Raw genomic sequence first — 27,283 nt, 5'->3', positions numbered from 1 at the left:
TAGTTTGTTTATTGTTGTTGTTTTTTTTCTCTCTTGAAAATCTGCGTTGACGAAACGTTTGATTACTTGTATTGATTAGCGTCTTTTTTGCTGGTTGATTTGGACGTAAATCCGATATTTTTTCAATACCAATGCTTTGAGGGATCAATGAAGCGTGTCGGTATATTTGATATGGGTCAGATTCTTGAGTTGGTACCAAAGTCCTTACCACTTGACCTAATTGTTGATTTCAGATGTCGTTTATTCACGTGAATTTGTTTTATATTTGAATAAAATTAATACATTGCGATTTGTTGGGAGTGATTCATGAAAGGCGAATTGATTTGCCGGTTTCAGATCGGCTGCCACTGATAACTGTTGATTCTATATGAAATATGAATAATTCTTGAAAGGATCAATTTAGAATAAGAAAAGAAAGACCTATAGGGGAGAACAATTTTCCGGAAAAAGTAATTCTATTGTATCAACTTTCATTGATGTTTTAGCTCACCTGATCTGAAAGCTCAAGTGAAGTTTTCTGAAATTTTTGTCCAGCGTCATTCTGTCCGTCCGTCTGTAAAGTTTTAAACATTTTTGACTTTGTCTTCAGAATAGCTCTGCAAATTTCAAACAAATTTGTCACAAATCATCATTTGGTGAAGAGGCTTCAAGTTTTGTTCAAATGAAAGGCCAACCCCGTCAAAGGGGAGATAAACATGCAATAGGAGGAGGGCATTTAAAAATCTGAAGAACTACTGGGCCAGGAAAGTGGAAATTTATATGACATCTTTCTGACATATTGTAGATGCAAGTTCGTAAATATCATGCCCCCTCCCTACCCCCCGCGGGCCACATTAGGGGGATGAAAGCTTTACATGTGAATATATAATAGAGAAAATCTTTAAGGTAGTACTCTACATCATCATAATGGCTGACTTCCTTTAAAAACATGGATGAAAAAATCAATATCAGCAATATTTGACTTTTCCTTTTCTATTTAAATACCTAGCCGAGTAGCTCAGTAGGTTAGAATACCGAATGCTGAACTGTAGGTCGCAGGTTCGAGTCCAGCAGGGGTATTAAAAAATTTTCAGATTACCTTATACTAAAACTGTATTTTTTGACAAAATAAAGTAAATTTGAAATTTTTCAACTTCAAAATATTGTTGTACATACCCTCCACTTTTCATCTACATCAAATTTCTCTGGTGTAGCATACCTCCTTAAAGAACCAATGGACAATAGAAATGGGAATTTACATGAAAGGTTCCTGATAAAAAGTATATCCAAGTTTCTGTTTTTGAAATGGCACCCAGGGGTAGGATGGGGCCACAATAGACTGTTAGAAATGAGGGAAGTCATCATAGAGCAGATACGTGATGGATATTAATAATAAATTAACAGAGACTGTTAGACACGAGGGAAGTAATCAAAAAACAGATACGTGATGGATATTACCGGTAATAATAAATTAACAGAGAGTGTTAGACACGAGGGAAATAGTCATAGAACAGATAGGTGATGGATATTAATAATAATAAATTAACAGAGAGTGTTAGACACGAGGGAAGTCATCATAAAACAGATACGTGATGGATATTAATAATAATAAATTAACAGAGAGTGTTAGACACGAGGGAAGTCATCATAAAACAGATAGGTGATGGATATTAATAATAATAAATTAACAGAGAGTGTTAGACACGAGGGAAATAGTCATAGAACAGATAGGTGATGGATATTACCGGTAATAATAAATTAACAGAGACTGTTAGACACGAGGGGAGTCACCATAGAACAGATAGGTGATGGATATTAATAATAATAAATTAACAGAGACTGTTAGACACGAGGGAAGTCACCATAAAACAGATACGTGATGGATATTAATAATAAATTAACAGAGAGTGTTAGACACGAGGGAAGTCACCATAGAACAGATAGGTGATGGATATTAATAATAATGAATTAACAGAGAGTGTTAGACACGAGGGAAATAGTCATAGAACAGATAGGTGATGGATATTACCGGTAATAATAAATTAACAGAGAGTGTTAGACACGAGGGAAGTCACCATAGAGCAAATAGGTGATGGATATTAAAAAGACCAATTTTTTTATTTTATTGGACCCTTTGACTGCAATGTGGATGAAAGCAAATATATATAATTGTTTATTTTATTTTTTATATTTACTGCCGAGTGTCCGTAATGTAATGCACGGCAAACTGCAGTGCATGCAATTAACTAGAATTTCTCCCAAAAGTTTAGATTTGGAATGGTAGAAAATCATACAAATATGGCAAGAAAAAAAGCAAGTAAAATCCCGGGACTTCGTATTAACATGTGCTTAAACCCAGAGTTGTCATTCTTTGCACTCATATCCATGGAATTTGAGATGTATATGAGTGTAAGTAACGATAACTCTGGGTAGAGATTGAACGAACGTATTCATAGATGAAATCAGCAAATTACCAATGTTAATAAGCACTACTTCAGTCGACAGGTGGCTGTATGAATGTTTAACTTTAAAGTTCAGGAATAAGTAAAAACATCAACTTATTATTAATGTCTCGCATGCTTTTTCTAGTCTACCAAATCAACCGTTTCGGGTGATCAAAATATTAATCCCCAACCATTTCGGTGGGGGCACTTTTGACCCTTGTAAATAATAAATTTCAGAAGTTATGAAACTATCCAGAAATAACGAACCAATTTAATTATTCTGTATATTCAAAAGTCTTAGCGTTTTCAAAATATAGTTATAAAAAACTTAAAACTGTTTTTAAAATGAACCAGAATGCTTTTTTATTCTTTAATATATATATATATATATATATATAAAGCACAGAAATAGCAATGAACTCTTAAATGAACATAACTGCCCTAAGTGAAGAAATAATTAATATAAAGCACAGAAAATTTCACTTTATGTGGATACCCACTTCCGCCCCTACCCGGGGTTGAACTCACGACCTGCGGAACCAAATCTCCTAGCAGCATGTAACCAGCGCGCTAGACCGCTCGACCATCTAGGCATCTAGACTTGCCTAGATGGTCAAGCGGTCTAGCGCGCTGGTTACATGCTGCTAGGAGATTTGGTTCCGCAGGTCGTGAGTTCAACCCCGGGTAGGGGCGGAAGTGGGTATCCACATAAAGTGAAATTTTCTGTGCTTTATACATATATATGTATATAGATAGATAGATAGATAGATAATAGTTACTTTTCGCAATGATCGGTAAAAGTATAGGTAAAAAATAAAAATGAAACACGAAGACGTTTAGTAAAGCTTTAGCGCTTTCATTTCAAATCTTCAGAAGCTTTACAGTTAGTAACATAGCGACGGTACGTCACAAACAGCAGAACGTTGAAATTAAACAAATCTAGACGTCATTACATACTGACTGTTGAAACGTATTGTTCATTGTGACGTCATAGTAAAGCAAAACAAATTTCGACGTCATAAGACACTGAACGTTAAAACATAGTGTTTACAGTGATGTCATTATAAAGTAATGCGTGAAAACATTTTCATTTACAAATATGATAACGTTAAACTGAATTATTGAGTTTAGGTTTGAACATATTAATGAAATGTTTTTCCTTTTCACATCTCTGAATGTCACTTCCACATGTAAACTTGTAAAATGGAAATATATTGAATAAGCCTTTTCACGATAAATCTCGCACATGCGCACAAATGCTTCCGGACGGCAACCTTCGATCATGTTTACGTTGGTTACATGAATTATAATGACAAAGCGGGAGAATTTGAACAAACTAAAGGTAAATGATCTGAGAAATCTGGCGGTAGATGTTGGCATTGATGTTAAAAGAAAGAAAAAAGAAGAAATCATTCAGGAATTGCTGTTAAGTCAGACTGAAACTTCGATTTTAACACCGATCGTAGAAAAAGACCCACTCGAATCTCCGCTAGTAGGATCGTTTCAGGACAGCTTACCACCATTCAACGTTGTTGCTTATGAAAGTCCGGGTTACTCGTCCATCCCCACTATAACATTTAGTGATATCTACAGTTATATGATCGAAAGACCAACAACATATGGTGGTACAGCAAGCAATTTCAATGGCTTGGACAGATCTGTGAAGCACTTTGAAGCCGGTGACGTCCAAGATATTAAAGTGTCAAAGGTAATTTTTTTAAATAGACCTATTAAATGAGAATCTTTTTTCCACACCATTTACTCTGATTTGTGAGATAGTCATCAATATTAATTGAACTAGCACATGTATATAAAAAGTGCATGCTCTACATATATAAAAATTGTTAGGCCTACTGTATACAACATTGTTTAGGGTTGTTTTTTATTTAATCTGTTCAAAGTTGTACACATTCTTTCCAGATAAATAGTTCTGTCATATATGTCAGAGCAAAATGTCAAGCATCTATGAGGAAACAGCAATATCAGATTTCCATTTGCATCCTGACTACAAATGCAGGCAAACCAAATGTACAGCATGGATACTGTCAGTGTCCTATTGGGTAATTTATTTCACCAAATAAAAAGTAAAATTCTTCTAAAAAGCTGGGTTTTAGATAATTAGAAACTTAAATAGCTTTTCAAATTTAACCAGAAATCATAATTGCCACAATTATGAATTTAAAATGATTTCATATTAATGATATATCTTTTATGATTGTATAATTCTTTTAATCAATTGAAAATATACAACACTTTTCTTCAGAAAAAAATACATGTATATAGGCATTTGATTACTCCTTTATAACAGATTATATTATTATTAAAATTAATTTTGTTGTTCCTTTTTGGGAGTTGAACTATGTTCAATCTCCCTGGGTCATCACGCACTTTTCTGCGCAGTAATTTGTATTGATTTGTATAGTGGTCGTCAGCGGGGGTTCTGTGTCAGCTGATTTACTCCTAGGTAAATCAACATAAACTTTTATAAACATCCGCCATTAAATAATCCATGTAACTTTTCTGAATTAATCTAATTTTGATAATTGACATGTAAATAAATGCAATGATATTGTATTCAAATCAATTTGAATACAAGATTTCGATCAAATTAATACTGATATACATAGAAAAATAAAAGATAAGGTTGAAAATTGTCGTTTGTAGCGCAGCGTCACCTATAAACATTGATAGGGAAACGAACGACAACTGCACACAAGCCCTATTGACACCGTGGCGCGAAATATCGAATATGGTGCGAAACCTCAGAAAATTTACAAGAAATAACTCTACAACATTGTGTATGTGTATATATTTGTTTTTTTGTTAATGTGATATAAAAAATGCTTGATGTTACATGTAGATTGAATTAAAACACGTCATTCCCAGTCAACAACTTTCGATTGGGATCGGAATACGAAATAAAATTTCTTATATCCGGTGGCAAAGTGAAACTGCTTCATGCTTCAAGTTATTGAATTACGTAGTAATTGCACGTTACACATTAGAGAACTGTTCCTTTTAATAAAGAAAGTCACAAAATAGATACAAAATGAGTGTACCTTATTCATTACTGTTACCGAGCTTTCGTCGACTATAATCTCGAAATGGCGTGTTTCGCTGCGCTTGATGACGGTAAGGTCCACATTTTCTACGTGAGTAGTGTGATATTTGTTTATGAATTTTTTGCGCATACATGGTATGTCTCGGCTAGGAATAATGGAAACTTTCTCACCTATGTATGTAAAGACATATTAATCTCTATTTTTAAAAATGTAGAACAGTTTTATCAAATGACAATGTTTGAAAACGCTTAGAGCCCCGATGTCAGAATTTCCTTTTCCAAGACATCAATATGTCAAATTCATTATCCTTTTTGAATAGTATGTACCATATTTTGTACCAGTTATCCATTTTTAATCCCCGATTACAATGGGATTTTGCTGCACTCTGTAATGTTTGAGTGGATGTCATGAGTGTGTGTCAAACAGAAATTTTAAGAGCATGGAATAAGGTGCTGCCATGTATTACTTCACTATCAAAGTTTAACCCAGTTGCCACAATGTTGAATTTATGCTGCAAAAAGGATTGGAAATTGCTCTGGTCAAAACACATTGTTTATTTGTCTACAGATGAAAGAGACATGAGGATTCTCCCTCACAAACTGAAAAAAAAATAGTTATGGATCTTGTATGTACATGTATAGTTTATTAATCACTATAGATTTCCAGCATCACAAGTCTGATTCCACTATATGCTTTCCATACTGTCAGGTTCATTCACCCCCTGTTTGAGCCAAAGTATAATATCCCAAATACCTTGGCAATAAATAACATTATTTGACTAGTGTTTCATTTTTAGCGGAGTTGCGATGAAGTCGAACTCGGCTTATGATCTGATGAAGTGCCTTTGGGCGGGCAGGCGGGCACGCATCAACATTTCATTTCCGCACCATAGCTCTTGAGCAAATTATAGGATCTCATTCAAACTTAGATGGATTGTCACCCTCAGTAAGATGAGGAAGCCTATCGATTCTGGGGTCACTAGGTCAAAGGTCAATGTCACTGGCTATAAATAGACTGAAATTTGGAGAAAATTTTGTTTTCCGCACCATAGCTCTTGAACGAATTATAGGATCTCAATCAAACTTAGATCGATGAAGTAAGACAAGAAGCCTATCGATTCCGGGGTCACAAGGTCAAAGTCACAGTGGCTATAAATAGACTGAAATTTGGAGAAAATTTTGCTTTCTGCACTATAATTTTTTAACAAATTATAGGATCTCAATTAAACTTAGATGGATCATCGCCCTTTATGAGACAAAGAAGCCTATTGATTTTGGTCAAGGGTTAAAGGTCACAAAGGATTTAAGTCGGCTGAAATTTAAGTACGCAAAATTTTGCTCCCTGCTTGATAATTCTTGAAAACTTTTCTGCCGGTTCCCTCTATGCCTATTCCTTGCGCAACTCGGCTTGTGCATTTCCGATGCCCGACAATTTTTAATTTTTTTGCATTTCATTTATTTTGAGTTATTATACAATTATTTACCATTCCATTGATCCTCTACAGGACTGTAGTATACTCAGGTGACAGTTTAGCATATTGGACTACCTTTTCAAGTAATGAATTCTTAGAATTAGCTATAACTAGGATTAAACTTGAATGTATATATACAGGGGGAAAACTTCTTCATAACTGCAAGGCATTGATAACCATATTGATTTGAATGTTTGGGCCATAATATGTGGTCACATTTTTCATGAGAATATAAAGGGGTGAAATTCTAGAAAACAACAACACGACTTCAGTTACTCGAGGAGCGTTGTGGCCCATGGGCCTTCCATTATCCATGTTTGCTGTTGTAACGCTTTGAAAAACAACAACAGTTGATTTGTATCTAAAATCATGATAATATTCAGTCATTTATCCCCCTACCCTTCCAGTACTATCTTTTCTAACTGAATTTCCACAACGTTCAACTCCCACGAGTACTTTAAGTACTTTGATTATGAATTTGTAGGTTAGCACAGGCATGTAGTCACATAGGCACCCTAATTTTTGCATTGAGTCATGTAAAAACTAATGAGACGACTTCAGAGAGCTGTACATCTCAACCATGTAAATGGATCATTCCTGGGCGACAAACAAAACTAATCGGACCAATCAGCACTTTGCCCAAGAAAAAGCTTAAATTGGCAGATACTGAAGAAAACCTTGATCCACTCGCAGCCTATGATCCTCGCCATTCAGATGGCAAAGACATAAATATTAACACCACTCTGTGGCAGTTAAAGGAATTAAGAGATGTCTTTCCACATACAGGTATTAAGGATTGAATTTCAACAGGAAAAATTTACTTGTATAGATATTAGTATTTATAGATTTTAACAATTTTGTATAGTTAATTTTGAGGAGTCATTATGTCACCAATAGATGTCATTCATAAACATACACTTATTATGTAGGGATGTCCCACTTGTGGAATATACCCGACCATGCCCCAGAAGTCATAAAGGAAATGGAGGTCCAGGATATTGAAGATCCAATGGTGACAAGGATGAAAATTTTTATATTTTGTGAGGATAATGGTAAGGAATGAAAAAATAATTCATATATACTATATAACTATACTGAAAGCTCCAAAATTTATAGATTTCAATTTGATGGACATCAATATTGTTTAAGAATATGCAAAATACTAACCATCATATGCACCCTCAGTTTAATATAATGATTACCTGATGATTAACTTTTACATTTCAGCACCTCAGATTACAATTGATCACGAATTGGTTGAATTTATTGAGACGAGTACAAGAGGCCAGAGGACATCAGAAATGTGGCAGAAACTACATATTGGTCGTTTAACCAGTTCCATATTTGTTGATGTATTGAAGGCTGGACCCAATCCAAAGTCTTTGATCAAGCAAATTGTAGAGGGGTCTAGTCTTCAGAAGTAAGTTGTGATAGTTTATGACTTTATAATACATGGGCATACGTGTGTATATAGGTAATTCGGAATACAAATACAGTGTAACGATAAAACCAGACAATTATTCCAAGCTAGGCCCACACTTCCTTAAAGTCAAGCTACATTTAATGTAGCTGGCATTATTCTCCAAGTTAAATATTCATACTACATCTGTACATATAGTATAAATTTGTAACATTGCAAAGTATCCGTGCACTACTAGTCGGGTGTTCTAACTACTGAGCTACCCTGGCTGATATCATTAATTTAATATAAATTGTTGCTTTCATATGTTGATATGGAAAACATAATATTAGAACAAAAATTATCATTATAATGTTATGAATGTAATACATTTATTATGAATGATAACATATGGGGATAAAAAAAACTTTAATATATACAATGTACTTGATCACCATGTTGTATTTCTTTTGTCATCAATTTATTTGATATACATATAACTAAAATTGTGCGGGCCTTCTTTCCCTAGGTTAAAGTTCTGTGTATTTATAGGTATGCATCTCTGCCACCAGCTGTTCAGTGGGGACAACAACATGAGGCAAAGGCACGCTCAGAGTATGTCAATCTGAAGACTGCCACAAACAACAATTTTAAAGTTGAGGATACAGGTCTCACTTTGTGCACAGATAACTCATTTTTGGGTGCCTCCAGTGACGGGAGAGTTTTTGATGGTGACAGCATAGGTGTACTAGAGATTAAGTGTCCATACTCCATCAAGATAACTCAAGTAACAACAATGGGAGTGAGTGAGATTGTTGCAATGGGATGTCCAAATTTCTGTTTAGAATAAAGTATGGAAGGACCACGTCTCAAAAATAGTCACAAGTTTTATGCTCAAGTTCAGGGAGAAATGGCAATTATGCGATTACCATGGTGTGACTTTGTAGTATGGACAGACGCTGCTCAGAACAATATTTGTATTGACAGAATATATTTTGATTAAGAGTTTGTGTCCTCTATGATGCCTAGACGTATTGAATTTTATATGCATCACATTATCCAGTTACAGAGCTCCAGATAATTTCTATTATTTATCTACTTTTAAGATTTTTAATCTGTTCAAATTCTGTTTTCCTGAGATATAGTCATAAGAGCAATGCCACTTTGAATTTTATTCTCCTAATGGATAGAAGTAATTCTTTTCCCAGTTCAGAATTTGATAAACTTCATAATGCATATTTCTGCAAAAAATCCTCATCCTTAAATATCTGAAGCTCTGAAGTTATATTTACAATGTATCATTTGAACTTATTGCTTTATAAAAGAAAAGTCTGACAATAAAATTGAAATTTCATCATACTTATATATATATATATATATATATATATATATATATATATATATATATATTATGCACTTCTGACAGGAAAGACAATTGATTTTTTAAAATTTGATTTAGATAACCACACATTTCATTGTTTGTTGTACAGTATACAAATGCCAAATCATGCAATGATCAACATGCATAATCAATAATTCATTAATCAATAATTAATTAAGTTTTGAGAGAAATTATTTCATATAATCTATCCCAAATGTATAAACAAGTGTCAATATCTTTGAAGAACAGTTTCAAATGACTGCAAGTGTCATTTTTATCAGATAGCAATGGATTTCTACATTAAACTAAAAAATATTCATTTGCCAATCACAAACCAACTGGAATCATACCATAAATATGGCAAGCATGGTTTATAAATATACATGAACAAGAAACGTGTAACATATGTACAAAAGTAGAGTTGTGTACTGATCACTTAAGGTCGATCGATCCTCATGTGACTTATCAATAATAATGGTTAAAAGTGCAAAAACTGTATTAATTTCCATTCGATATAGTTAAATTTAAACAATAACCATAAAAAATGTGTATGTTGCCACATTTTTAAAGATGTCAGACATAAAAAAAAAACATTGCATGTTAACATCAGAAAATCACACATTTTTGTTGTATAGAATAATTAAAATAGATAAAATCTTGTTGAAATGCCAAATTTTAAATGTCAACAGTTTAAGAAAACTGTTAATTCATAAATATGTATAAATTAATTGTGGATATTAGGGTAATCATGCATAATAGACATGCAGTAGAAGAAATACCAGCATAGGAGTTATTGCCCTTGACAACATTTTTTTAATTATAAAGAAATGATTATCTATAGAAAATATACACTTTTTCAATATCAATAGTTTACCAAATTTTTTATTTTATGTAGTAAATAAAATTCTTCTGAAGATATATTTCTTTCATGCGCAAAGTTTAATTTGATAAAGATTTTTGCAAAAACCTTTGACATCACACGAGGATCGAATAACCTTAAATGAAGCATAAGAATCATTTTCCCTTTAACAAATCTCACATTTAATATCTATTCAAGTTTTATGTCATGTTCCACCATACATGTTTTGTTCTCCTAATTATCAAATTCCAAAAATAAAAAATATGTTGACATGAGTTCAATCAGAATAATTAGTTTGAAATCATTTTGAATTACAATTTGTCATTTTCATCAGTCTGAAATGAATTAAAGCAGCACTTCCTATAAAAATACACTCATGTACATAAATGGAAATTAATTTGTAATTAATGGCACATCAAGATTTGTTAGCCAACAAATCACCTGGAAAATTTTAGTGACTAATGGTTGCAAAGTTATAGGCATAACACCATCCAACATATGGAAGTTTTTAACTCGACCTATACTCCTCTCTACATGTATTCTTAATGAGGCTATCTCCTGTGTTTTGAAAACTTCATCTGTTGAAAATTGCGGACATGCACCTCTAAATGGAGGAATATTCAAATTACATTTTTTTATTTTCCAACAGATCTCTTATTGTAAAACCTTTGTCCGCCATACCACTGTCATTTTCATCTAACATATCTATAATACCTGAATTAATTGTCAGTTCTCTGTCAGATACCTTACCTGGCCAACCTTCAGATACAAAAGAAATAACACCTGATGGTGTGATGCCAACAAGAAATTTCACAGTTGTATGATGTCTGTAGTTAGAAAATGTCATACTCTGATTTACAAGACTAGAGGACTTCTGTATAAAAAGTTCTGTACAGTCGAGTATAACTCGAACAGATGACTACTTTGATTTAACCCCTTCTCTACCGTACCGGTCAATTTGACCGGTGGCGCGTAAAAATAGGGCAACGCAAAAGGAGTGCCTCTAAATCTTTGAAACTACGGTCATAAGATATATGATCTATATATCATATTTTTGGAAATTTTCTCTATTTTTTTACTATGTAAAAATCAATAAAGTAAATAAAGCCATTAGATTAAAAAAAAAAGCATTTAAAGTGAAGGATGGCTTCGTCTAAATATGACGCAACGCTTTTTCGCAAGGTCATTTTCCCCCTCGATATGATATTTTTTATTTTCCTTATGAATTCAATATTTTTTATATTTTTGAAAAGCATATATTCCCTGCTTTCAGAAGATATAAAAATTATTTTTAATGCCTGGCAAAGTTATACGAAAATAGCAATTTTTTGCACATGTACGTTTTCTTACGATTTTATTTCTCAATGTTTAAACATATCGGCGTTTTACCTATATTTATATATAGAAATAGGGAAAAGTAAATACAGCCTGTAAAAGTAGAGGAAATTTCCTTTTTGATGGGCCCTTATTCGTGTTATAATTCTCGGTAGTATAGTATATTACTATAAAATGAAATTGGAACATGCTGTGCGGTTTTCTTTAAAATTAGCGACAAAACGTCGTCGCTATAAAAGCGATCGACGCGCGTCGCACGAAAACTATAAAATTTGTATTGTCCCGTAAATAGTAAATTCAGTACATTTTGATACACTAAAACAATATACAGATAAGTATGGAATAATCAGCCAGGTATTGTCTGCTTTTTAAAAAAAAAAAGCATAAAACCAATATTGGTATATAACAGTTACACAACCTACATGTAACTTCATAAAACACCTATTGAGAATGTTACATCGGCAGAGTAAATAATAAAAAAAAAAAGATAGATAGATAAAATACTTCAAATTCAGATATAAACGTTATATTTGTTCGGAATAGTAATAATTTTCCCCTGCCAAACAAATAAAACTAAAAAGAAGTTCGCATATAGCCTATAGGCCTATACTTTTATTTTTCCGTGATCGGGATCGCGGGCCCCGCGGGGATTTAGTGTGCACGGGGAACACACGTGTTTCGGTTTCAACGAAAACAACACAGCTTCACTGTCACAGCGAAGGCTTGTATTTTACATCTTTAAAACGACCTGATGTCAGAAGATGCCATGGATCTCCTGTTGCAGGATGACCCAAACGATCATGCATTCAGTATAAACATGTACATGTAAGTTGATGTAGCCACATAGCCTAAGGCCGACTAGAAAAAAAAAATTGCAATTTGATGCCATAATTTGTCGTTTCATGAAAGAAAATATTTATATTTTATGATATCTAAACCAAGTGAATAACATCTAATTGTTTATTAAGAGCTGACATCATTTAATCTGTCCTGGTCCGGCATTAATCCGTCTGATTAACACCCCCCTTTTCCAGAATTCTCTCCTTACCTGACGCTCGAGTGTAAGAAGGGGGTGGATAGGGGGATGGGGGTGGTTTTAATCAGACTGGGCATTCATGGCCGCTGGTTAGAGGGCTATTTTCCAGGATTTTTCCATGTTTTTTAAAAATTATCTTTCTATGAAAAGAAAACACAATCTGCTAGGAAATCACATATTACGTCATTGTAATGATAAAATTTATTACCATAATTTGAATTATTTTCTTCATATTGTAACAGAAATATAAACGAAATGTGTGTTTGGGCCGAAATGGAGGGGGTGGGGGGGTTACATGTACGTAACATCAATCAAAGTCTGATTATGACAGGCTAATGAAAAATCATATATAGGTTTCTCTTTTATCCAAATGCATGTATTTTATATACACTGAGTAGCTTATGACCATAAATTACATGTATTCCATACATGCTGGTACTGGTATGCTATGAGCTATCATCTTGCCTAGATTTTCTCTAATTTCGACTAAATCCACACCCCCATCAGAGTACCATGCAATGGGGATTTAGACACAGTGTACCATGAAGAACCAATTCAATTCTACTTTTGTATCTGGGGTCACATACTTTCCCTCAGAGTTGCAGTATTTTCGCTGGACCCTATAGGTTTTAACCTAAATTTCTTCAGTATCCCCCCCCCCCACCAATGTATATGCTAGGCATAATGCTGACACCTACATCATGCATATCTTTTTTTTCATTACGCACTCTGCTACACTTGCAATGTATAATAAAATATTCCATTCATTTCTAACACATGTACGTACGCAATCCCCTACCAAATGTCACTTCAAATACAGGACATCTCTATCTTTAAATAAATTTGAGCTGTACTTAAGTGTGAAACTGTCCCTTGCTACCATGAAACTTATATATTTTGCTTGAAAACATGAACCAGCAATTCTTAATTGTAATTTCTTTTCATCTTTAAAAAGGGTATTGACATCCCAATATTTAGTGGGAAGTTCCCAGGTATCGTCCGCTAGTGACAGTCTGCTGGCAAATGCAGACATGCGATGGAAGGATGCTGATGTGAAGGACACAGAGACACCTGATCCAAGAACTATGGCATTTCATTCAGAGTGTCAACCTGACATTCAGTTGGTATGACTTTGAGGTTGAATATAGGGTTAAATCTGTATACATTTGGTTAACAATAAATAAAAATAAATAAATTCAGATAATACATTTACAAATGGAATCATGGCGTCATGATACACTGAAATGCGTTTTTTACTGCATTGCTAGGTATCACATACATACAAAAAGAGACAAACAAAAAACAAAAAACAAAACCCGGAAAATCATTATTCTGTTTCTAATTACAAGGTATGACAAGTTTTCTAAATGCTGACAAATAACGTAAGGTGGCCAATACTGATTTTATTTGCAATTTCCTTTCAGATATGGGACCCGATTATTCAGAGAACTGCAGATTTTATGAAGCTGTTTTTGACAGAAGATTTGGTTTTCTCCATCTGTATTGCCACCAACCATTATGCTGAGATGGTCATATCTCGAGGGAAGGATTGTCATTATGCTTCCCAAGGAAATTCGCATCCTCTCACTGAAGAGGAATTGTACAGGTATTACTAGTTTTAAAGTACCGATATTGTGACAGTGATTTCCAGTTTAAAACGAATAATAAAATGCATAATAAAAAGATTATCTTTACCAAAATTAATCTTGCTGTGCGTCTAACACATTTATTAGATGTGTACTACAATTACCTCTGATAAAATTTCATAAGTAATTAAATGCATACTAGTAATTTTCAAAGGGCCTTGACTATTGAAAACATTTACAGAGCCAATTAAGCATTCAAAAGCTCTGACAATACATTAGTATTTAGGGCTAAGTATTAAGACATTCTTTTTTTCCAGATTTTTGTGCATTATCTTATACATGTTTGCTGTGAAGTTCCAGTCGATAGACAGATATTGGTCAATGCATGCCGCTATCGGAACAACTAAGTACAGTGTATCAAGAATGATGTCTAGAAATAAGTTTTAAGAGGTTGAATATAAGACCATTTTTGTTAAATATGATGCAAGTACATTTAAATCTAGTGATTGAAAGTAAGTACTTGAACATTCGTATACGTTGAACTTGCAGAGGGAAAACGGGTAGTACTTTTTGATAACATTTGAGAAGGTGCTGTTGCTTAGCAACCAAATATATTTGAATGCAAAAAATTAAATTATTTTAGATTAACAATAAAGATCTTTGTTTTAATATTGCAATATTTATTCTATTTAGTGGAACATAATGGCAAAACGTCATATTATTAGAAAATGATGGATATGTACAATGTATATAAAGTACAAAGTTTCCATTTTATGAACTTCGACCTTAATTCTTTTCATCATATTTTTTGTTAAAAACCTTTTAAAATGATTAAAATTTATTTAAAGATTATATTTTTAAAATAATGTGACATTTACTAATCATCATTCAATGCAATTATGTTTAAATTGTGTCGAATGTATGTAGAAAGGCAAATTATGGTCAAAATTGTACTCTGAGTGTTGTTACTTAGCAACCAAAAATATTTGTTTGTCAATAAAATTGATTTATTTGATTGTGATGCTTTTGTAGTATTTTCAAAGGTACATCAGCTCATACATTTAGAATTTCCTATTTTTGACTCTAATCCAGTGAGAGGGGTCGTAATATATATATTTCAGAGAAAAAAATTGCAAAGATGTGCACTTATATGACCTTTGACCCCGTAGACCTCTTTGAGGTCATGGGATACCTTGACAAACTTTATAAGAAATTATTCCCTGTCCAATTCCTAACACAATTATATGTCATATGCCTATCCCAAATCGTGATACATGCAGATTTTATTCGATGTAAAAATATTGTCATTTAGTCTTTAAAAACCTTTAAAATGTGCCGGTAGAGAAAGGGTTAAAAGATAATGGCATTGTTCTGTCAATTATATCACGTGCAGGAAATGGATTTAAAGATTTCAGTTCACATGCAAGTAAAGAAATCCAAGTGGCAAAATATTTGGAAAAAGTAATCTCTGATATACCAAATATATGGGCAATATCAGAGGTAAACAGTCCTAGTCTAAGTCTAAGAAGGACAGCAAGTAACTGGTCAACCAGCTCCAATGACCCCTTAGATTTCCTCTGTCTGTCTGCTGTCAGGTATGTGTTGAAGCCAATCCAGTACCTCATTCTCTCTGCCTTTGGTCTCATGGAGCTATATTTTAAAAAAGGATTAAATTATGTATTAGGATTATACAGCAATAGAAAAACATCCAATGCAGATCTATATTTGAATGATGTAAAACTTAGTGAAAAGTAACTAAAATTACAAAGCTATGTACCGCTATGTTCAAATGTGACTAAATGTGTATGCCTACTTGAAAAGCCACATAAACACTGCAAAAGAAGGCAGGCCAGTGTAAAACTTTGTCTTGGCATCATCATTGGCAATCTTCTCTACATTCCAAATGTATCTGGAGCGTTCTCTCTTGAGGTCGTCTAACTCCTTCTTCAAGGCAAGGTTCTCCTGTAGCAGAGGGTCAGGGTCACACTGTACACCTGTAATTAAAAGATAACATTAAGGATTGAGACCAGACAGATGGTTGTCTGATGACAAACTTAAATTTGAATAGTTTGGTCAAGAAAGGACACAAAACAGTGGTGGGAGAGTCAAGAGCCCCACAAGTTACCCGACAATGACCAGTATACACATAAAAGTATGTAATTACTGATGTTTCTTTCATGAAATAGTTTATGATTTATAGATTTTATTTAATCTAATCTCTCATTTTTTAGGGGGTGGGGGTCTTGACAACATGTTCAAAATTCAAGCCTAAACAATTAAATTCTGTATCTAAATTCAATAATTTTTAAAACCTCTTTGAAATATTAATATTTTCTTTTTTTATGTGTACCTTCATCTTTCAACGTCTTAATATCAACATCATCAAGAATCATATTCTCATCATTGTTGTTGTTGATGTCTTGTAGACAGTCGGGTTGTGATGTATAATAGCTATGTGAGTACAGACTGAAGTCGTGGTGTTTCTGCATCAAAAGTCTCTCTGTTCTATCCGTCTCGTTGATTTCCTAAAAATTTGGTCATAATATATAAAACATACAATGCAGTTAAATTGTGATGTAACTCAATGTGAATAATTTTATCATAGTAGCTAACTCAACTGTCATTTCACCTCATATCAATTACAATATGGAAAAAAAAGTCAAACAACATGAGCGTTCTTTCATAAATTGTTATTCTTACAATTTGAATCAAATTTTAGGCTAGATATTGACCAAGGATGTACAGCAACTGGCTATTAGTGAGTCATCATTTCATTTTATGACTATTTATTTGACAAATGTCTTTTTTAAAAAAACTTATTGCAACATTATCATGGGTCATAGCAACTTTTGGATAAAAAAAATATAGGAAAAATAGGATTTTATCATCAGAAAGTAGGACAAAAATAGGATTTTCTAAAAACGAAAATATGACCTTTATAGGACAAATTTATTAACAATAGTTTTTAAAATTTGACAGACTCCACCTCCCCTCACATCTGTCCACAATTACCTTGATCACTCTTTACTTTAGAATATAAAATATTTGAATTTCCAAAGTTACTAGTGTGGTGTTTAGTTCTACTAATGAAAGGTACTTTTCAAGTCATCAAAATTGTGTGTTACATGTATCATTTTTGCAATTGGTTGCCATCCATTAACAATTGAACATTTTCAACTTCTTGATAACTACCAGTCCAATTCTTTTTCAAATTTGGTATGAAACATATTTGGGACAAGTGGAACATAAATTGCAAATTTGAGGACTCCTGCACCTCTGAGGCCTTAGGGGTGGGACAAAAACTGCTAAATATTTACCAATTTCAAAAATATTCTTTTCTACAACCACACATGTGCAAGACAAATGATGTAGAGCAGAAAGACTACTACCAAAATTGTAAATTTCATGATTCCCTGGGTAGAGAATCTGAGCCCAGGGTAGGGTCAAACATAGTATATATATTGTTTAAGTGTAAACACTTAATTATATGATTGATACTCAATTGAAACTAAATGGATATTTTGGAAAGAAAAGATATTCCTTTACCAAAATTGTGAATTTGATGATCCCAGGGATAGGGATTTTGGTACCAGGGTGGGACCAAAATGGCCAGTTATTAAATGTCAGAACATAAGGCATTAAGTACTGTTTCAATTCTTTTCAAATTTGGTATGAGACATTGTAAATTTGAGACTAATTCTTTATGACATTATAGTAATTTGAAGTTATTTTTTTTTCTTTGGTGATTTCATAAATCATGTTCAATCATCAAAGCATCAGCAGAAAATTTGAACAGTTTTAAATAATTAAGAGAAGAAGAAAAAAACTGGACAAAGTGACCTCACAATTAGTTTTCAATGAAATACATAGTGAAAAATGGAATGACTCACTTATGGCCATACACTGAACAGTATATATACATGTACATGTATAATATATGAATATATATATTAATTCACATAGAGTACAAAAAAAAGCACATTGATTTTTTTTCATTAAAAAAGAACAACGAAGAGACTTTGGACAGAACTCATTTATCCTAATGAATTCATTCATCTCTACGTCAATACGACAATAGTTAAAGATGTACGTTCTACCTGTGTAAAGTCATCGTAGAGTAAACATTCAAATCACCTGAAGTAAATTCCTTTTACTGTGTCTTTCCTCTCGAGCAGCCTGTGTATCGGATGGTTCCCTTGTCTTATACGAAAACAAAGTCGGGCGATAGTTGATGTCCGTGGGGTCGTCACTATGCCAAGAATCAACAAAATGCTCAGAACATACCCTACTGTACTCATTTGAGGCCCAATTATTTCTGTTTATTGTCTTGATCCATGCGGCTCGCTTTCTTCTGTCTTTGGGAAATCTGAAAAATCTTACACCTTTCTCTTTTGCTTTACTTCCTTGTCGGTTCGAGCATTTAAATACAACGCACTGAATGACCATGATTTGTTGCCAGTATAAACATACAATAGAACGCGGATGTTGCCGTCCGGAAGCGTTTATGCGCATGTGCGAAGTACAGTCCCGTAGTATCGTGAAAAGGCTTATTGTTTTTTTCCACAAACATCTAAATGTTCACTTAGTTGAATTTGCCTGTATTCCGGATCGTGGATTTGCTGTTTGTGGACCCGCACGCGAGCTCGAAGCGGGTTGCTTGTTTCCCCAATATAAAATTCTTTGCATACAGGACAAGTAATGACATACAAGACATTTTTGCTATCGCACGACATGTTGGCATTGACTTTAAATATCCGTCCGTTAAAGTTGTATTGTGATCCTTCCGTGATGTATTGACAGGTCCCGCATCGTGGATCCCCACACTTAGTAACGTTGTGATTGTCTTTAAGATATGGAGGGCATAATATTCTTTTCAGATTTTTCGGTTGACGTTTGCTGTTGATGAAATTTATTTTCCTGAATATTTTCTTGGTTGATTGGTCGTCTTTCAGTATATTGTTTAATTGATTAACTATTGAGTATATTTCTATTGCGCGGGTTATGTGTATGTACAAATGGAAGTATATCTTTGTCTTTTTCCCGGTTGTTTGTAGCTAGTAGCTGAGAGCGGTCATAACTCTTTGCTTTTTCAATTCCGTTTTCTCTAAGTTTATCAGGATAACCTTGTTTTTGTAAGTATGATCTGAGTTCTAACAAACGAATATCTTGGGTATTTACATCACTCACTATTGTGCATAAACGTCTAGTCAGATTTTAGGGAATTGCAGTTTTTGTATGGTGTGGATGACATGATCCAAAATGTAGGTATCGGTGTGTATGCAAAGAATTTTATATTGGGGAAACAAGCAACCCGCTTCGAGCTCGCGTACGGGTCCACAAACAGCAACTCCACAATCTTGAATACAGACAAATTCAACTAAGTGAACATTTAGATATTTGTGGACAAAAACCATTCAATATATTTCTGTAAGGGGAGAACATTTTTTTATATAAAAAAAAAATAAGTTGTATCAGATGGGATTCGAACCGGGTGCCGAGAGAAGGTCGCGTGTGATGGACGGTATGCATTAACCTCTGCGCCATTGAGACTCTGCAACTACGTAGATATTTTTGGTATTCTGTGTGTCTGATTATTATTGTAAAATTAATTATAATTGACTTTGAAGAGTATTATATTCTATTAATTTTGGGTAAAAGTATCTCTTGTTGAGTTAAAATCATTTCGTGTAATATTTTTCACACTTATGAAGACGGTCAGTGATTGGTCAGTGTGTGTAATAATAGAACCTGCTATTGGCAGTATTTTTGCACGAGATACAGAACAACAAAGACGTGTCTGATGTTGTGTAAGTTTTTGGTGATATATTTGTCATTTTCAAGTACACAATAATTTGTCTGTGAATATTTTGAGTGCATAGATTCACTATATCGTGTGTAAGGTATTGTAGGAGATTCTTTGCTAAACAATGCTGTTAGGAAGCAGAATTCAATATTTAGCATTTGCTTTAATCAGACATATAGAATTGAGAACTAGGTTATAGCTTAATGTTTTCTATTTATACTTAATGGGAGAATATAATTGAGTTTTACATACATGTACTTCGGTGACACAACAGGTAAATATGTCCGTCATAATTAACACGTTTTCACGTCCATCTGACGACCTTTCCAACACTGTGAAATCAATAGCGAGAATTTCTAAGGGTTTGTATGCCATAAGATTGCTGACTGGGGGGTTAATGGCAGGAAGGGGAGCCTTCCCTATCAAACATCTCTCACAGGACTTGCACCATTTTTGAACATCTTGTAGCATGCTTGGCCAGAAACATCTTTTCTTTAGAAATATGTCTTTTCAATGCCTTGGTGTCCCGCATGATTGTGAACACTCTGTAGAACTTTTTGTTTTAGAACTTCCGGAAGCAAAAGCTGATTCTGTTCTCCTGTTTCATCCTGAATTTTCCTGAATATCACAGAGTTCTCAAAAAATAGTCTGTCTCTTTGATTAAGTAGTTTCCTGACACTTTTGTGCTCCTGTTTCAATTCAGAAACTGACGGTTTATCGTCTCGATCCATCCAATAACGCACTCTACTTAAGACCGGATCATGTTCCTGAAGTGCCGCAATGTCTGTTGGGATAAATTCAGGTAATGTAGCTGTCGCACACACGGAACGCAACTGAACGTTAGCTGCTTCTTCACCAATATAGTTCATGCTTCCCTTTAACACCTCCAACGATGTACTCTGCGTAATCCTGTTTAGAGTATCCACAACACTTTCTATCTCCGATGAAATAGGTCGTCGACTCAGAGCATCCGCATTTCGATTGACCCTTCCAGAACGGTATTTCACCGAGAAGTTGAACTGAGCCAATTCTCCGATCCAGCGCATTGTAGTTGCGTCGACACGCTGCTTGGCTTTGTGGATATAACTTAACGGATTATTGTCAGTATACACAATAAATTTCGATCCAAGAAGGTAGTCCCGAAATTTTTCGCTAACTGACCACTTGAGTGCTAATAATTCCAGTTTCATAGAACTATATTTCTCCATGTTTTTCTCTGCTTTTCTGAGTGATCTTGATGCGTAGGCAATCACTACTTTACCATTTGGTGTCTCTTGCGACAAAACGGCTCCAAGACCTTCAAGACTAGCGTCCGTCTCCAAGATGAATTCTCGAGTGAAATCAGGAAATCCCAACACTGGTGACCAGATCGGTTCTCAGATTTTCCGGATCAATAAATCACCTTTTGGGATCCCTACTGAGTTGACGCAGCCCAGCTCTTACATGTTCCGTCAATTTGAAGACACTAGCATCTGAAAAAGAAAATGAAAAACAAACAAGTTTGGTACCATACAGAAGACAGAGTACAGATGCTAACACACAAGTAGTACAACCAGGCCCTCGGGATCCTTATTCTCCTCACCAGGCCCCAGAGAGCAACATGGATTTTGTCATGGCTACAGCTGATGATTTGTTGAACTGTGGAAGAAGGACTTCTCTGTGGCCCATGACATTTGGTTTAGCATGCTGTGCTGTGGAAATGATGCATTTTGCTGCCCCACGTTATGACATGGATCGATTTGGAATTGTATTTCGAGCAAGTCCACGTCATGCTGACGTCATGATTGTCGCAGGCACTTTGACAAATAAGATGGCACCTGCACTGAGAAGGGTATATGATCAGATGCCAGATCCCCGCTGGGTGATCTCTATGGGAAGCTGTGCCAATGGAGGAGGATATTATCATTACTCATACTCAGTTGTCAGGGGCTGTGACAGAATTGTGCCGGTAGACATATATGTACCTGGTTGTCCACCGACAGCAGAAGCCCTTTTGTATGCTTTTCTCCAGTTACAGAAAAAAAATCAAGAGGATGAAAGTTACTCAGACATGGTATCGCCGTAATTACTTCAACCCAAAGAAAAGAGGCACTTTAGGGGAACCCCAGGATGTTCCCTTTCAGAAGCTATTCAATCTAGTAAAATTTAAGAGACAGGAAAAACAATGATCTAATTTTCAAAAAAAAATACCTATTTTATGTACCTTATATGTTGGTTCTGCAGATGGACATGTGCAGAAAATCAGTGACATATAGATGTGTGTGACAAATGTTTACTTTGTTGTTGTACTACAAGATGTGCGATTAAAACTGTTATTGCTTGAAAAAAAAATGTTCTCCCCTTACATTTCCATTTTACAAGTTTACAGGTGGAAGCATCGTCGCAAACCACGGTTTTGAGTCCACTCACGCTCCCTCATACCCGTGGTTGTCTGATGCTATTTTTGCTCGTTTCTCATTAATTATGCATGACGGGGGTAACCAATCAAATCACGTCCGAGTAAACTTTACTCGGAGAGCCCGACCAATCACGTAACACCTTTCAAAATGATATTCGGAAAACAATCAAGTATGGAAGCGCCATTATTGACGAAAGTCGGAGAAGTTTTTGAAGTGGAAAAGCTAAGTGCTCAACAAGAAAAGGCAATTAGTAGTCTTTTAGATAATCGGGATGTGTTCCTCTCCCTGAGAACTGGTGGTGGAAAATCACTCTGTTACATGGCATTTCCTTTGTTTTACGAGCGTATGTACCAACCACAACTTGCACACGTACTTATTGTTAGTCCCCTCCTTGCTATTATGAAGGAACAGACTGAATTTTTGAAATCAAAAGGATTTACAGCAACCTACATTGGTAAAGATGCGAACGAGGACGATGGGATCCTTGCTGGTGAATACCAATTTCTCTTCACTTCACCAGAAGCTGTTTTACAGAATGACAAATGGCGGAATATGTTGTCATCATCCAAGTCCTTCCGATTATTTGTTGTTGATGAAGCCCATACTGTTGTTCATTGGTAGGTAAACCGTATATTTACTTATTTACAGAAAATAAATTTCAATATTGTGACGTAAATTATACGTGTAGATGTGTTGTTATATCCCGTTTTTTGTTCAATGCACTCCATATGAAAAAGAGTATAGGGAATATACCAAAATAGATTATACTATTTTGTTACTTACAGTTGAAAGAAATTTCCCATATTCACTACAACGAACTTGAGATTAATGTTATTCACATCTGCATTTTGTTAAATTAGGGTCGTATGCAAAATGCCATTTTCACAGTATTGGTGATAATTCATACTTGCTAATGTTATAATGCATTCTACATCAATATATATGATTAAACCCATAACAAATATGACCAAATATTGACCAAATGGTACCTTTAACAAATCCAATGATATATAAAAGTCCCATGTTCTATTAAAAAAAAATATTCAAGATATACAACTGAAAAAAAGGGATATTTTGTGTGTTATGCTGTTGCAGCTCAAAAATGGCTTTATTTTCAAGTTTTTGTTCTAAGAGATTTATAGAAGAGGCTTTTGGTAATAGAAACCAGATCAGTGAGAAATTATTCCACTTTTACGTGCAATTTACTATATGTAAATCAAAAAAATATTAGCGAAATAATGTTTAAATATGTGAAAATGCCTGTACGTCTTGCAATTTTATAAAATTCCAATGTTTAAACTTACAAGAAAAAAAAACTACATGTTAATTCATTATTTCAACTTTTGTTTTGCATTGAAAATTGAGTTGAATACTAAATGAAACATTATAAAAAAGTTTGAGTGGATTATTCAAAGCCAGAAAAAAATTACGCATTTTTCTCTAACTGGCATAAAAATGTCCCAAACATTCTGTAGTGTCCGCAACATGTGCATATTTTGGAATGCTTGATGACTTAAAATTCTATACTCTTACTGGTAAGAGGCAATACAGTTACTAATGTGTCTACCAAAGAAACAGACTTTAGCTCAGTATTGCTAAGTTTTATGACAGATATATTGTGTTTTGTAGTGTCAACAACCCTGTAGAGCCCGAAACAGCTTTTTGATTTCATAGATTTTTTCAAGAAAATGTATTTTGATTTATCTTTATGATAACTATAACTATTCAAGTATTTACTTTAAACATGTAATGGATTAAAATATTGTGAAAATATATGTTCAAACTCGGAATTTACACCCATAACATCTAGTGTATACATATTCAAATACTTTAGTATATTTGTAGTGTCCGCAACAATATAAAATTTGAGAGAAAACAAATAAGAGTTATCAGTATTCTTTAATTTATGAAATTTAATATATAAAATCATTCCTTAGAACATGTTTAATAGAATGAACATCTGTGACACCATCAATATTTTTTGAAACTGCATAACAATATATAATGAGGGAAAATTAATGGTCAATGTTATATGGTAATTCCCATTTAAAATAAAACCCATTCTACAACTTTTGATGTCTAATTTTCCAGAGTTGATCCTATGACACATGAATTAGTCGAGAAAGAAACATTTATCAACATTGATTTTAAAATAAATGACGATATATTAGATATGTAATGTATGATGACCTGTAGTGTCCGCAACAAAAATATCTATGTATTTTCAAAATTTATGAAGAATGAAATGAAGACATACTGAATATTATGATAGATTAATTTGAATTTAGGAATATTCAATGTCATTTTCACATGATAATCATATAGGTCTTATGAGTATTTGTAAATGTAAATAAACCTAAAAGATTGGAGACAAATTGGGCAAAAATATTAGTATGACATTGTTATGAAAACATCACCAACCCACCCCCTCAAATGTTTATTCAACAGTTAAAATATACTTACAGAAATTTTTACATCTTCCCCAATTCAACAGTCATTTGTATATTATTTATTTAAAATAAATAACACAGACAATAATGACCAAATATTTTCAATCGACCAGTATTAACCAGTAATGACCGGTTTTAACCAGTATTGACCACCAGTACGGTCAATACTCATATTGACCACTTTTTTGCCAACCCTGTCAGAAATGACTTTAATTTCGATCAGATCAGTCATCATGACTCATCACTAACAGGTGAACTAATAAGGCCCGTGGGCATCTTGGTTATTGAACAAATTAAAGGGAATGGGAAACAAATTCTAACAACTTACTAGTCCCAGGTCTCATTGCCCTTTATTGAAATAGTTAATTTCAACATACCATGGGTAGGGGTGGGTCCATAATAATCGGCTTGTGTGGCTCTTTTCTTATTTAATTATATTTCACCCCAGTACCCCCCCTCCCCATGTGAAACACAATTGTTCTCATTATTTGTAATTCTGTCAACAATTTACATGCAAGTTTCTCTTTCATTTTCAATTCATTTCTAATTTCACTTTTGTTCACAGGGGAGAAAGTACAATGCATATCCAGGCTTTCAGGGAATGGTTTTCACGGACCGGGGAGATAAGATCATTGATCAGTTGTCCTGCCCTAGTGATCACAGCCACTGCTAGTAAGGAAGCAAGAAAATTAATTAGGAAACGACTTGCTCTAAACAACTGTGTAGACATTATTGACAGTCCAGATAGGGAAAACATAAAATTATTTCTGGAAAAGATTAAAAACACTGTGCCTATTGAAGTGACATTTGGTTGGTTACTAAAGGACTTGTCTCTTGAGAAAAAGGACTGTACCAGAACACTTGTATTTTGTTCAAGTATAAAAACTTGTGCAGACATATATACTGCATTTCTGATGGTGTTGGACAAGTCTGTTATGGAATATGTCAATATGTTTCATTCTTGTACATCTGAAACAGTGAAGGAAAAAATTAGACAGGACATGAATGATGAGAATGGGACAATACGAGTCTTAATTGCTACAAGTGCAGCAGGTATGGGGGTGAATTATAAAGGCATCAACAATGTTGTACATTATGGTCCACCTAAAGATATGGACAGTTTCGTTCAACAGCTTGGGCGTGCTGGTCGTGATGGTTGTCAAGCTTTGCATCTGCTTATTTACAACAGCAGACACACACACAAACTTGATTCTGACATGAAAAATTACATTGAGAATAAAGATAAATGCCGTAGACTTCAAATGTTACAGTCATACGATTCTCTTCCAAATGGAAAAGGTATCAAGCATCTGTGTTGTGATATTTGCTCACAGAAATGTGATTGTGAAGACAAGTGTTGTTTACAGTTTCAGCACCCATTTCATTTATACAAAACTGATGATGATTCAAGTGATGAAAGTTTTTGTATGTCAGATGACACAGATTTTGAGTTTGATGATGAGGATGATGATACATTTGATATAATGTAGAAATGAATTTCATTTTTGAAAAAGCAATGCTTCCTACTGACATGCTTCTTTAAACATTATACCACTTCATGAATGCCAGTTTGACATGTTTGAAGCATTGCAGTTCATACCCTCATGTAATTTCAAAAATGAAATTTATTTTTTATGTATTGTAATTAAATTTCTGTCAAAATTCTCAGTCATTGAAATAGACATACCAGGTAATTATTATTTATCAAGATTTGTATGTGCAATGTTCACAACTTCAATACAATCTAGAGGAAATGGCTGTCATTGTAATTTGTATATATCCAAGATAAAAGCATTTCATTTCATGTAGCTACTTGTGTCAAGTTTTTTTTTTGGTTAAGGTTTTGGTATCAAGGGACTGAGACATTTGCTTGAAGTTGGGAATTTAACAGAATCATACCAAAAAAAAAAAGAGAATAGCTTCAATTTCAAAAAAAGTTACAAAGTTGTAAAATCCATCTGGATTTATAATAATATGTCTCATGAAATTGACTAAGTTCTTTTAACAAAAAAATATGCCTCTTGAAAAGTCTAAGTCTCTGAATTCCCTATTTAGAATGAACAAAGTTACAAAATCCAC

The 27,283-nt window shown here is 34.0% G+C and overlaps 4 protein-coding genes and 2 pseudogenes across 4 annotated transcripts; 5 read left to right on the top strand and 1 right to left on the bottom strand.

Moving 5' to 3' along the window:
* The first annotated feature begins 3,732 nt into the window (after nt 1-3,732).
* On the top strand, nt 3,733-7,756 carry LOC125674383 (uncharacterized). The gene is made up of 3 exons (XM_056145791.1): nt 3,733-4,131; nt 4,344-4,483; nt 7,441-7,756. Exons 1-3 carry the CDS (start codon nt 3,733-3,735, stop codon nt 7,754-7,756), a joined length of 855 nt encoding a protein of 284 aa, XP_056001766.1.
* A 131-nt stretch (nt 7,757-7,887) lies between these two features.
* Nucleotides 7,888-9,436, top strand: LOC125673427 (uncharacterized; annotated as a pseudogene).
* Nucleotides 9,437-10,935: 1,499 nt separating this feature from the next.
* Nucleotides 10,936-16,550, bottom strand: LOC130048438 (uncharacterized; annotated as a pseudogene).
* LOC125666010 (uncharacterized) lies at nt 12,598-15,568 on the top strand. Its single transcript, XM_048899083.2, has 4 exons — nt 12,598-12,755; nt 13,922-14,090; nt 14,391-14,572; nt 14,870-15,568. Exons 1-4 carry the CDS (start codon nt 12,682-12,684, stop codon nt 14,997-14,999), a joined length of 555 nt encoding a protein of 184 aa, XP_048755040.2. The 5' UTR covers nt 12,598-12,681; the 3' UTR covers nt 15,000-15,568.
* Nucleotides 16,551-21,715: 5,165 nt separating the features above from the next.
* Nucleotides 21,716-22,686, top strand: LOC130048436 (NADH-quinone oxidoreductase subunit B 2-like). Its single transcript, XM_056145144.1, is given in 2 exon segments — nt 21,716-22,372; nt 22,374-22,686. Coding segments are annotated over 2 exon segments (567 nt in total). The 5' UTR covers nt 21,716-21,955; the 3' UTR covers nt 22,524-22,686.
* Nucleotides 22,687-22,787: 101 nt separating this feature from the next.
* Nucleotides 22,788-27,012, top strand: LOC125673133 (ATP-dependent DNA helicase RecQ-like). Its single transcript, XM_056145139.1, has 2 exons — nt 22,788-23,371; nt 25,770-27,012. The coding sequence occupies exons 1-2, from the start codon at nt 22,902-22,904 to the stop codon at nt 26,692-26,694; spliced, it is 1,395 nt and encodes a 464-aa protein (XP_056001114.1). The 5' UTR covers nt 22,788-22,901; the 3' UTR covers nt 26,695-27,012.
* The last annotated feature ends 271 nt before the right edge of the window (nt 27,013-27,283 follow it).

The sequence above is a fragment of the Ostrea edulis genome, chromosome 7 (genome assembly GCF_947568905.1).
Source record: "Ostrea edulis chromosome 7, xbOstEdul1.1, whole genome shotgun sequence".
NCBI classification, from domain to species: Eukaryota; Metazoa; Mollusca; class Bivalvia; order Ostreida; family Ostreidae; genus Ostrea; species Ostrea edulis.
This window is presented reverse-complemented; position numbering and strand designations above follow the sequence as displayed.

Coding starts and splice junctions, on each gene's coding strand:
- LOC125674383 (XM_056145791.1), top strand. CDS start 3,733: ATGACAAAGCGGGAGAATTTGAACAAACTAAAGGTAAATGATCTGAGA. Junction 4,132..4,343: donor AAGATATTAAAGTGTCAAAG/GTAATTTTTTTA, acceptor CATTCTTTCCAG/ATAAATAGTTCTGTCATATA. Junction 4,484..7,440: donor TACTGTCAGTGTCCTATTGG/GTAATTTATTTC, acceptor ATGAATTTGTAG/GTTAGCACAGGCATGTAGTC.
- LOC125666010 (XM_048899083.2), top strand. CDS start 12,682: ATGTCAGAAGATGCCATGGATCTCCTGTTGCAGGATGACCCAAACGAT. Junction 12,756..13,921: donor TTCAGTATAAACATGTACAT/GTAAGTTGATGT, acceptor ATCTTTAAAAAG/GGTATTGACATCCCAATATT. Junction 14,573..14,869: donor ACTGAAGAGGAATTGTACAG/GTATTACTAGTT, acceptor CTTTTTTTCCAG/ATTTTTGTGCATTATCTTAT.
- LOC125673133 (XM_056145139.1), top strand. CDS start 22,902: ATGATATTCGGAAAACAATCAAGTATGGAAGCGCCATTATTGACGAAA. Junction 23,372..25,769: donor GCCCATACTGTTGTTCATTG/GTAGGTAAACCG, acceptor TTTTGTTCACAG/GGGAGAAAGTACAATGCATA.